Source organism: Triturus cristatus, chromosome 12 (genome assembly GCF_964204655.1).
Source record: "Triturus cristatus chromosome 12, aTriCri1.1, whole genome shotgun sequence".
NCBI classification, from domain to species: domain Eukaryota; kingdom Metazoa; phylum Chordata; class Amphibia; order Caudata; family Salamandridae; genus Triturus; species Triturus cristatus.
This window is the reverse complement of record NC_140595.1, coordinates 515,359,040-515,371,427: the sequence shown is the minus strand read 5'-3', so window position 1 is coordinate 515,371,427 and position 12,388 is coordinate 515,359,040. Positions and strand designations below refer to the sequence as shown.

The window sequence follows — 12,388 nt, the reverse complement described above, 5'->3', positions numbered from 1 at the left end:
GAACCAGGGCGGTGATCAGAAAAAGGCAGACCAGAAGGGTAATGATCAGAAACAAAAAGACCAGAAGTCTTCACCAGGCCCCCAAAAGGCTCAGGGGGAGGGTGGTCCCAAAAAGGATAAAAAGAAAGATGGCCAAAAGAAACCATGGTGCAACTATTGGAAGTCCAACTCACATTGGTTTAGTGAGTGCACCAAAAAGGATAAGCCCCCAGCCACCATTGCCCCTAAGGCAGCTGTACCCCCTAGTTCAGCTGTAAGTGGTGGTTCCCAGCAAAAGGGTGTAGTAGGGTTAACCCTGGGAACTGAGGAGGATTCTGGCCTAGTCAGAATACCTACTCAGGCTGTTCGGATCTGTGATGGGGACTTAGCTTTGTCCTCTACTGTAGGCCCCAGTAACCTGGGCAAGTACAGACAGACTCCTTTTATCAACCAAAGAATGGCTCAGGGACACTGGGGCTAGTGTCAGAATGGTGACACCTGCCTTTGTGGACCCTGGGCAGATCATACTAGGTGAGAATTACCTAGTGACCAACGCTAGCAATGCCACTACCTCCCATAGTGTGGCTATTGTTAACTTCTCCTGGGGAGGGGTAACTGGCCTCAAGAAAGTTGTTGTTAGATCAGACCTTCCTGTGGAGTGTTTACTGGGCAATGATCTTGAAACTTCAGTTTGGTCTGAAGTGGAGTATAGGACCCATGCAGAAATGCTAGGGATAGATGCACATGTCCTTCATGTGACCAGGTCACAGGCCAAAAAGTGCACCACTGAACAAGTGCTGGATCCTGAAACTATGGACCAGTCACAACCCAAGAGAAAGAGCAGTAGGGTAAAGGCTGTGCCTTCCCCCCCTGCATCAGACACTGGATCAGCCCTCACAGGAGGATGATTCTGAGAGCCCTGAAGGAACTGTCCTAGAAGAACTTGAACCTGATCAGGTTGAGTTTCTTGGGACAGGGGGACCTTCAAGGGCAGATCTGAGGCAGGCTCAATTAGACTGCCCCTCTCTTGAACCCCTCAGACAGCAGGCTGCTGCTGAGGCTGCAGGGAATGCTCAAGGTACCCATAGAGTGTATTGGGATGAAGGGCTACTGTATTCAGAGGCTAGAGACCCCAAGCCTGGTGCATCCAGGAGGTTGGTCATACCACTGAAGTTCAGAGGCTTCCTTCTTACCTTGGCCCATGATATTCCCCTTGCAGGACACTTAGGCCAGAACAAGACTTGGGACAGGCTTGTCCCTCACTTTCACTGGCCCCATATGTCAGAAGATACCAAGGAGTTTTGTCGCTCCTGTGTCACCTGCCAAGCCAGTGGCAAATCAGGTGGCACCACAAAGGCCCCCCTCATACCACTACCTGTGGTGGGGGTTCCCTTTGAAAGAGTGGGCATAGATATTGTAGGACCAATGGACCCACAAACAGCATCTGGGCACAGATTTATACTGGTGATAGTGGACCATGTCACCAGGTATCCAGAAGCTATTCCCCTGAGGACCACAACAGCTCCTGTTGTGGCAAGGGCCCTGCTTGGAGTATTCTCCAGAGTGGGCTTTCCAAAGGAGGTCATTTCTGACAGAGGTGCCAACTTCATGTCAGGATATTTGACTGCAATGTGGAAGGAGTGTGGTGTGAAGTACATGTTCACCACACCCTATCACCCACAGTGCAATGGGCTTGTTGAGAGATTCAACAAGACCCTAAAGGGAATGATGAAAGGTTTACCAGACAAGCTTAGGCGAAGATGGGACATCCTTTTACCCTGCCTTCTGTTTGCTTACAGAGAGGTCCCACAAAAGGGGGTTGGCTACAGCCCTTTTGAGCGGTTGTTTGGGCATCCTGTAAGAGGACCCCTATGTTTAGTAAGGGAAGGATGGGAGAGACCTCTCAGACAACCCAAACTTGATATAGTGGATTATGTACTTGGTCTCTGCTCCAGGATGGCAGAGTATATGAAGAAGGCTTCTAAAAACCTTGAGGCAAGCCAAGAACTCCAAAAAGCTTGGCATGACCAAAAGGCTGTGCTGACTGTTTACCAGCCAGGGCAGAAAGTGTGGGTGTTGGAGCCAGTGGCCCCTGCAGCACTCCAAGACAAATGGTCTGGACCCCACACTATTGTTGAGAAAAAGGGAGAAGTCACCTACTTGGTGGACCTTGGGACTCCCAGAAGCCCCCACAGGGTGCTTCATGTCAACAGATTGAAGGCATATGTTGACAGGGCTTACTCATGGCTACAGATGAGGGGCAGGAGGAAGAGAGTGACCCTCTCCCAGACCTGTTGACTCAGAACCCTGATGATGGCTCAGTTGATGGTGTGGTCTTTTATGACAGCCTCACTGTCCATCAGCAACAGGACTGCAGACAGGTTCTGCAATCCTACAGACATATGTTCTCTCTGACCCCAAGTCAGACAAACTGGTGCACCCATGAGGTGGACACTGGTGACAGTCTGCCTGTGAAGAGTAAAATCTACAGGCAATCTGACCATGTCAGGGACTGCATAAAAGTTGAGGTACAAAAGATGTTGGAGCTGGGAGTCATTGAACCTTCAGAGAGCCCTTGGGCTAGTCCTGTAGTTCTTGTGCCAAAACCTCACACCCAAGATGGTAAGAGAGAGATGAGGTTTTGCGTGGATTACAGAGGTCTCAATGCTGTCACTAGGACAGATGCCCACCCAATACCTAGGGCAGATAAGCTCATTGACAGACTGGCAGCTGCTAAGTTTTTGAGCAAATTTGACCTGACAGCAGGCTACTGGCAAATCAGACTAGCTGAGAATGCAAAGGCCAAAACTGCTTTCTCGACCCCAGGAGGACATTATCAATTTGTGGTAATGCCCTTTGGTTTGAAGAATGCACCTGCCACTTTCCAAAGGTTGGTGAATCAAGTCCTTACTGGGTTGGATGATTATTGTGCAGCTTATCTTGATGATATTGTTGTCTTTAGCTCCAACTGGGAGGATCACCTGGTCCACCTGAGGAATGTTTTAGAGGCCCTGCAAAAGGCAGGCCTCACTATCAAGGCCACTAAGTGCCAGATAGGGCAGAGCAAGGTTGTATACCTGGGCCACCTAGTTGGTGGGGGTCAGGTTCAACCACTGGAGAGCAAGATCCAGACCATAAAGGACTGGACTCCTCCAACTACCCAGGCTCAGGTCAGAGCTTTCTTGGGCCTGACTGGGTACTACAGAAAGTTTGTTAAGAACTATGGGTCCATTGTGGCACCACTTAATGAATTGACCTCCAAGAAAATGCCAAAGAAAGTTCAGTGGACAGTAAGCTGTCAAAAAGCATTTGATGACCTGAAGCAGGCCATGTGCAGTGCGCCTATTCTGAAAAGTCCAGACTACTCCAAAGAGTTCCTTGTCCAGACAGATGCTTCTGAGTTGGGTGTGGGAGCTGTTCTTTCACAACTTAATATAGATGGTCAAGACCAGCCCATTGCTTTTATAAGTAGAAGGCTGACCCCTAGAGAGAAACGTTGGTCAGCTATTGAGAGGGAGGCCTTTGCTGTGGTTTGGGCCCTGAAGAAGCTGAGGCCATACTTGTTTGACACTCACTTCAAGATTCAGACAGACCATAAGCCCCTCTTGTGGCTAAATCAGATGAAGGGTAAAAATCCCAAACTTCTTAGGTGGTCCTTTTCCCTACAGGGGATGGACTTCACAGTGGAACATAGACCTGGGACTGACCATGCCAATGCAGATGGACTCTCCAGATATTTCCACTTAGAACATGAAGACTCAACTGGTAAAGGTTAGTTTAATGTCCCTAAGTTTGGGGGGGGGGGGGGGGGGTTGTGTAGGAGAGTAGGGTCTGCTTTCTATGTTCACCCCCACTTTTTGCTTTTGCTTTACTGGTTTTCGACTTAGATGTGGCTGTGGGCCTGCTAACCAGACCCACAGCCCTGCTGTGTTCTCTCTAAATTGATACTATGTACTTTAGGTGCATAACCCATTTGGATAGGATCACCTTATTGGCCCCTGTACAGTGTACCTTAGGTACCCAGGGCATAGGTGTACCACCCTAGGCCTACCAGGGGCTGCAGCATGTATTATGCCACCCCTGGCCTGGCCTTCCATTATGACACAACTGGCTGATCACTCAGCTGGGGCAAGGTCGTGTAATCACCCCTTGCTTAGGTGTAGTATTCCTATACCTATCTTATATATAGACACATGTGTACCCATCAGCCACTCCTATGGCAGGCCTTAACAATCCTGGAGGCAGAGTGCTTGGTAACATGTGAGATGGTGCTCTAGCATGAGCTGAGCCTGTCTGCAGCTTTCGGAACCATGTCCTTATAGCTGTTCTATGATATCGCCGACCATATACTCTTAAAATGCCTAATAATCCTTGCGGTAATGGTAACTATGGTTTGGCTTTATCAAAACATGTCGTGTAAGGTGTCTAACACTTTGGAATAATACCCCCATCCCATTTCTGGGGATGAGGATATTATCCCTCCCTTCTAGAGGGAGAAGACATGTTGTAACCTACTTACCCGGTTAAAGTTAACCAGAGCCCCAGCATCACAAAATGGATGCTGCTGCCACGACACAAGTCTGACCTCCTGCTGCTGGGAGTGATCCCGGCAAGGGAGGCTAGGACAATAGGTTTCCTGCCTTGGGAGGTGCGAGCACCACCCCAGACAGGCCTTAGTGTATTGGGGCAGGGAGGGATGAAAGAAACGAGACACTGCCTAGGGCACACAAGGTGCTCCATGCATAGTCCAGTTCAAACCGGTGCTGGGGCACACCAGCCCCAGTCCTGGTGCGGAACTGGACAAGGGGAAGGTGGTGTAACCACCCCCCTACCTGGTCCCACCCATAGGAGGGACCTAGCAGGTAACCCAGCCCCCCCAGATTAGTATAAGAGTGGTAGCTGGGCCCCAGGAGATTAGATTATCCTGAACCTGCAACTTTTACAGAAACTCTGGACCTTCGACATTCGACGAAAGAAGAAGACTGAAGAATCTCCCTTGTGGCCAAGGAGTGGCTACCCTGTGCAAACAGGCACAATCAAGAGACTACCCTTTGCTTTGCTAAAGTTCTACGAGGGACCGACTGCAGAGCCTGACCAGAGCCTTGACTTCCAGACTTCTCCGACCCTGATCCACATCCACAGCCGAGCGGGACGTGGGACCGGCTACCTGGGAAAAGTGGCGAGTATCTTCCAGCGCAGCTTCTGAGGTACCCTCGAAGTTGTGCACCGGGGATTGAGAAGCCCCAAGCACCATCTGCACCGAAGATCAGCCCCCCACACTCCACGAGTCCTGCGTGGGGCCCTTCTGCATTTTCCTGCTTGCCGCGTCTGTCCGGTTGCTTGCCCGTTGGCTAGCGGCCTCTGTGACGACACCTTGAAATCTTCACTGCTGGTTTGGCTCCTCCAGACTGGCTCCCGCTTCTTTGCAAAAGAGAAGCACCCCAGACCTTCCTGGTCTGCACCAGAAGCAAGTCCCCCGTTCTTCGTGGGTTCCGCTTGCCAAGGCTTGGTGAGTCCTAGTTCAACAACTTCGACGCCGCCGACAGCAAGAGCCTTCGTGGGACAGCTCGCCTCCTGGTCCTGGTCGTCCTCGACGTCTCCTGGTACCCGTGGCTGCAGCGACAAGCTTCACCCTTCACCTGCAATCTTCACGACATCGCCTGGTTCCTTCCTGGTTCCACGTGGTCACTGGCTAGTGACCTTGACTCTGTCCCTTCTGCTTGCAGGTACCCTTCCTTGTTGATCCCGGCCTTGGGATCCACCGGACACTCTGCACTGACTGCCTGTCAGCAACTTTCCTTCATGCATCCATAGAAGTCCACGACGAAACCCGACGCAAGTTCACACCTATGCACCCGCAGCCCGTGGGCTAGGTAACTTGGGTACTTCGGTGCTCACAAGGGTAGTGACTATCCCAGGGTCTAGTTTCCGAGTCTCGACTCTGTAGCTGCTTCAGAAGTGTCCTTAAACTGCTTATTTCAAAACTGCACTATTTCTATCGACTATACGCATTACGCGTGAGTGTTTCCACTCTGCACCTGAATCCCGTGGGCCTCCCACTTCCTAACTGTTGGTAGTGTAGTGTAGCCCCAGCGATTCCCTAGGCCTATCCTATTTCCGTGACAGTGGTCCTTATACCACTTCTTTAGTATATGGTTTGCGTGGCCCCTAGGGCCTAACTGTATTACTTACCTGTGTGACTTAATGTATGCTTAAATAAGACTGTGTTGTACTTACCTCGAATCTCATAAAGAGTGCTGAGGGTTTGACTAGAATAAATACACTTTATTTTATTTATATATCTGTTGTGGTATCCTTTCATTTGGTATTCAAGAGATTATATATGGTATCACAGCTGGCTTCACATGCCATTCAGAGTTTAGCCTAAGACTGCTCTTGTCCATGCTACCACTAGGATAGCTGGTCTATAAGGTTGACTTTACAACCAATCACCATAAGGGTTGTTTGGACTGATATAAGGTGTACACTAGAACTAGTGACATCATACATCAGGCCAACTTCTTACAACCGCAACAAAAGACTGAGTGAGGTAAACAGTTTCTTGCCAAACTGTTCCATCCTTTTGGATCCCTGGTCCGGAGGTGCGGACGGGAAGGCGGTTTGGGACGTGGAGGCCTGGATAACCAGACTCTCAGAGGTGGGGTGTACGGACAGAAAGCAGGGGTCGCCCGGAGCTGGGCGGTGGCGCCGGGCCACGTTACGATCCACAGGAGAGACTGTGGAGGGCTTGAACCAAGTGCCCATCAGAACGTCAGTGAGGGCCTCATTAAACTGCAGCAGAGGCTCTGACGAGCTTACTGGCGGTTGAAGAACCTCAGTGAGGAGGTTAGTCCTCACGGCCGCTGCAGGAAGCTCCAGGCGCAAGGCCTTGGCCACCTTGCACAGCACCACAGCATAAGTAGCACCCTCCTCCGTAGCCACGGAAGGAGGAGAGATGAAACCAGTGTCAGGCGAAGTGTCTAGACCACTGGCCCCCCCAGCTCATCTGCCCAGTCCTGTCTTAACTGGCACTGCTCTGCCAGAGGGTCCTCAGACCACTCCCAGTCCTCCCCTTCATCTGGTCCTGGTAATCAGGCAGAAATGATGGAGCCGGGTCATAGGCGAAAAGCTCACCCATCGACGCCGGAGATGGCGCCGAGTGGCGCCGCCCCGACGCCGGACCCGGACTGAAACCAGGGACGGCGTCGTCCGAGGACGGTGCCGGGAGCGACACCATGGAGATCGGCACCAGCGGAGGAGTCGTGATGTCAACTGGCGTCGACCGGGATCCAGGCCTGGATCCCACGGGGGCCTGCGGCATCGGGACCGAAGTCAACGACGGCGCCGAAGCCGCCGGCTCGCTAGGACCCCCAGTTGGACCTGCGGGGCCCGGAGGCACGCCGGTAGGCCTCGACGGCAGGAAGAGAGTCCTCATGGCCACGAGGAAGTCTCGAATCTCGCCCGGATTGGCATGAAGCCCAGGGACCGGAGGGTGTGGGGCCGGATGAGACGGCTCCGGCGGAGCCGCGCGGGTGGTGCCACCCGAACCCTCGGCCGAGTCCCGCGACCGGCGAGGGGAGTCATAAGAGAGATGTCGCTTCTTCGACTTTTTGCCATGCCTCGACTTACCTGAGTGCGAGGACCTGGATCCCGACGAGCAGTGATGACTGCAGCTCCGCGACCGGCCCCTCGACTTCCTCCTCGACCGGGACCTCGCGCGACGCGGATCCAACTGCTGGATCTCAAGGAGCTTGTGGGACCGCTCCCGCCTAGCTTGCGATGTCAAGGCCCGGCAGTCGGGGCACGACTTGTCATCATGGTCGGCCTCAAGACAGTAGAGACACCGATGGTGGGGGTCGGTAACCGACATCAGTCGGTGACAGACGTCACATGGCTTGAACCCGGGCATCCCTACCGGCACCAGGAGTCGAAGTCGACTCTAAAAAGATAGACAAAATGTCCAAAAAGTTAATCAAAAAATGACTAAGGGTACGCTCTTCCCGGATCTGCGCTTGCTGGTACGGAAAAGAAAGAAGAACTGACGTCAGCGCGTGAGGGCGGCATCTAAGTACTCAGACGACGTCATCCCGGCGATCACGACGCCGACGGACGCGGAGCCGCAGACGACGCCTACCGACGCGCAGGGGTACTGCTGACGAAAAATCTTTCCGGATCCAGCCTGACGCCTGGGGATATTCTAAGGTAAGGAATCTAACTAACGTGTTTCTTTCAGATAACCGGTTCATTCGCCTTTCCCACAAGGCCTTGGGCTTCAGTCGTTTACAGGCGTCGCACTCCTAAACACTACATACAGATGGGATAGGGATTCATAGCCTACATCTGTTGAGCGCAGATCTCGCATGTCTTAAAGCCCAAAGGCATAGGCACACTGTTCCCTGATGGAAAAGGTGTCGAAGTAGGTCAAAAATACAAACTGCCCGAGGAACCGCTCCTCTGGATCCACGTTGCAGCACAAAAAAGAAGAAACTGACACCCACGTGCTGGAGGGGACTTATATGGCACAGCTGATGTCACATCCGGAGACATCATCATTGCGGAGCCGTACAGCGCCATCACCCGGGGCACGGAGGTACTTCTGAAAACTTTCCAGATCCAGTATGACGCCTAGGAGAATTCAAAAGTATAGAAATCTGCGGCTAGATGTCTATCAGATTTTAGAAGATTCTGTGAAAAAGCCACAGTTCTAGAGCAGTTGTGTATAAAAACAGCTGAATACATGATGTGGTTCCAATTTAAGAGGTGTATTAGTCACTCTTTGGGGGGGGGGGGGGTAAGGCGAGGTTAGAGGAAAAGACGCATATAAACAGCCACAGAAAAATAAGAAAAGATGCATCAGTTCTATTCATGTAAGACCGGATGGCAGTCACTGTTTTAAAGGACAGAGAGCTATACAGTTTATGATGGCATGCTAAGTTGCATAATGAAAAATTGAATCAGATAGGCGCTCCTAGAACAAGTGCCAACACATCCGAGGTGGTGCAGCTGGCCTTACAAGAAAATATTCCATGTTAAAATGTGTATAGAGACAGTGAGACAACTTGCATTTAGTGATATAGGGAACATTTTAAGCAACTTTTACACAGGCCTTGACAATGAACAAAGTCATTACAAAAATATTTCATTTTATGTACAACAGAATTAATTCATATTTTAATAGGACTTGCAAACCCTTGCCCTCCAGTTTTATCAACTTCTCAAACATCATGATTTTACCAGATACTGGAAGAGATTTAGGAAAATTCACAAGACTGTTCTCTGAAGAACTCTGAAGCTCCTGTAGCCTTGCTAAATATTGCTGCTGTCCCATTTCTCTGTCATCACTCTCAAGTGGCCTCTTCTGGTTCAGTCCCTGCTTTTGGAAAGTCAATTTCAACCCATCATCCTGTTAAGTAAGATATAGGTCTAGTAAGAAAATCGTTGAGAAACAATACACCATTTATCACCAATAAGATTCCTCAGCCAATAAAAAGCATTTCACTGAAAGACCAAGGAAGGTGTGCAAACCCAAGGAAAGTCACATCTTCCAGATTAATTTTTTAATAGTACATGTGGATTTGAAAAACACTCAAGTGTCTGTAACCAAAAACAGTTGCGTTTTAGTTTTATGCACAATACCACAGGCTGTATTAGCATATGTGCACTTAGTTCTCACCTGGAAAGGGATATTACAAGTCATTCTGGCAAAAATGCACAAGGCCAATAAAAAGAACTTCTGCATCCATCCTACTAATAACCAAACGTAACTCTAAAGCACATTTGTAAAATCCACCCATTATAGTATGATATCCCAGACTACAGCTGAACCAGGATTTAACTAGCTGTCTTCTCCAGTACCAAACTGAAGAGTCCTCATTTGCCACTGTTTTTACAGCACTGCCTCCTTTATCTTCCTCAATATCCTTTATCATGCAAAAGCAAATCAGAACTATATTACACCAAAAGAATGCGTTACTAAGTCTTGTCGGTGCCCTCTAATTCGAAGTCCATCAGCAAATTGCTTGACCAGTGTGCAGATCTCTTGATTGGGACCTTTTTATATGGTAAGAGCCCATTCCACAGAACGGGGTGGTAAGAGGATCAATGAGGAATATGCAGTTAGAGTATCCACCAGAACGAGGGTTACCAAAGACAAGTAGCTCATAATTCTGATGAATACTTCCAACCACAGATTCCTCATCTTGTGAATAGATACCAAAGCGGCACTGCCCAAGATGGTGGGTCTTTGGAATGATCAGACCAAAAAACTCTGCAGGACTGAACAGGCAAAATGCCCATTCTCATCTACCCGACTGTCAAGACAGTAGTGCTTCGCGAATGTCTGCAGTGATCCCATGTAGCAGCCTGACAGATATATAGGACAGGCACTCTTTGACTGCAGTTGAATGACCACCCCACAATCCTTCAGGTGGCCGCCTCTTAGCTAGTGTGTAGCAGATTTTTATGCAGAGAACTATCCACCTACTGATGGTTCTTTTCTGAAAAACGTTGCCCTTCTCTGCACCTGAGACGCCCAAAAAGAGTGGATCGTCCACCTGATGGTCCTTCATCAGATTAATGTAGAAACTAAGGGCTCTAACAGGGTCCCAACTACAGAGTCCCTCCTCCTCCTCTTTTGATGGGTGAGGTGGAGCAAAGACACTCAGAAGGGTGACAGCCTGTCGCACATGGGAAGGTGTTACTACCTTGGCAAAAATGCAGCTTGAGTTCTACACATCAGAAAGACTGAGTTTGTCTAAGCTCATTCACACAACTAGGTGACATGCCAGTGACCAGAAAGACTGTTTTCAAGGTCAAAAGACACAGTGGACAATTGTGCATTGGATCAAATGGGGCACGCATTAAAAAAGTAAGAACCACATTCAAGAACCATTGTGGCTTCACAAAGGGCTTCAGCAGAAAAATATTTTGTAAACATTTAAGGAATTTCATCAGAATAGGTGATTTAAACAAAAGACTGATCCTGCAACAAAGCCAACAAATAGTCCTTAGCAGTGCCCAATGCAAGACCTTGCTAGGCCAATGAGAAAAGAAACAAAACACTTCAGACACTGACTTGTGGTGGGTCAATTCGACAGGTGCCTCCCCAAGCCACAAACTTGTCCCAGCACCCAGCTTACAATGATTTAGTGAATGAGTGCCTGGCTACAAGAATCACGATCAACAACTTCAGGAGGAAGTTTAACATAAACTAGCTGCATCCGCTCAAATTCCATGCATAGCGATACAGAGTGCAGAGGCCCAAGTCCAGGGCTCTCCCCTGTTGTTGCAACCATATATCATCGTGAAACACCACTTGATCACTAATGCCCAGACGTTTCTGATACCACAATCTCCTGGCCCAATCCTGAGCCACTAGGGTGACTTGGGCCCAGTCAGTCTTTATCTTCTACAGAAGTCGAGCCAGGAGAAATAAAAGCGGGAAGGGATACTGTAGTTCCTAGCCCCACTGTAGGCGCAATGTATCTCAGAGACCCTTCTTGAGAGCTCTAGTATGCAGAAATGCCAACATTGCATAAGCTTGTGGTGGTGAAAATTTAGAGCCAAGGTTCTTCCCATTGTTGGAAAATGTCCTGCGCCATCTCTGACTAACTGCCACTCATGATCCACTAGGTGTCAGCAAGTGAGTTTGTCCACCCTGGTGTTTAGAGATTCAGTCAGGTCGTTCACAACCAGAGAATGCCTGGGGAGTCACCCACTTCTAGAGGAACAGAGCCCAAAACCCACTTCACCCTGCTTGTTGCAGTTCCACAGTTTCGACACAAGGAAATAGCCAGAGTAACACTCAGTTCCTACTTCCGGAAGCCTCTCTATTGCTGCTCTGTCCAAACGTGCCTACACTTCTTGCAGCAAAACGGACATGTGCTTCTCCGTCAGCTGAGCTGATGGCAGTGGCAGGTGCAGTGGGGTGGGGGAAAGTCGGCAGGCACAGCACCGCTTGACACGAAGGAGGGCCCATACGTCTAAAGTGATGCCTTACCACCACTAGAGGAAATAACAATCCAGCCTGCTTCAGGGCGGGTGTGTATTGGAAAAAAAAACACACTAAAGTAGCTTTGAAGTTGGGGTTGCTGAAGGGATGGGAGACTAAGCTGCATGTTGTCCTTGAGGTCCTGAAATTTGTATCTGGGTCCTGCGGCCACAAAATGGCTGAGGTGGTCTTCTGCAGGTGGGAGGGTATGAAGCTGGTGCTACTGGAAATCTCTAGCATAACTGCAGAAGGGGCAAAACCACAGCCTGGTAGGGGCAGACGGTCCCTAGGGAACATACTGTGGCATGGCTTTCCTTAAATTGTTCCAACTTTTGCACCAAAAAGCGGATAGCTGTCAAATGTCATGTCCATTAAAGAAGCCTAGACATCCCCACAGAATCCTGTAGACCTCACCCAGGC

At 49.8% G+C, this 12,388-nt stretch overlaps 1 protein-coding gene across 7 annotated transcripts in view; it reads right to left on the bottom strand.

The window, feature by feature from the left end:
* Positions 1 to 12,388, bottom strand: part of CHD9 (chromodomain helicase DNA binding protein 9) — a 1,905,864-nt gene that overhangs the window by 326,649 nt on the left and 1,566,827 nt on the right. For all 7 annotated transcript variants that reach the window (XM_085637757.1, XM_085637759.1, XM_085637761.1 and 4 more), the window contains one exon: positions 9,214 to 9,382. In XM_085637757.1, the coding sequence (XP_085493883.1) occupies positions 9,214 to 9,382 (169 nt within the window). The remainder of the gene's footprint in view (positions 1 to 9,213; positions 9,383 to 12,388) is intronic.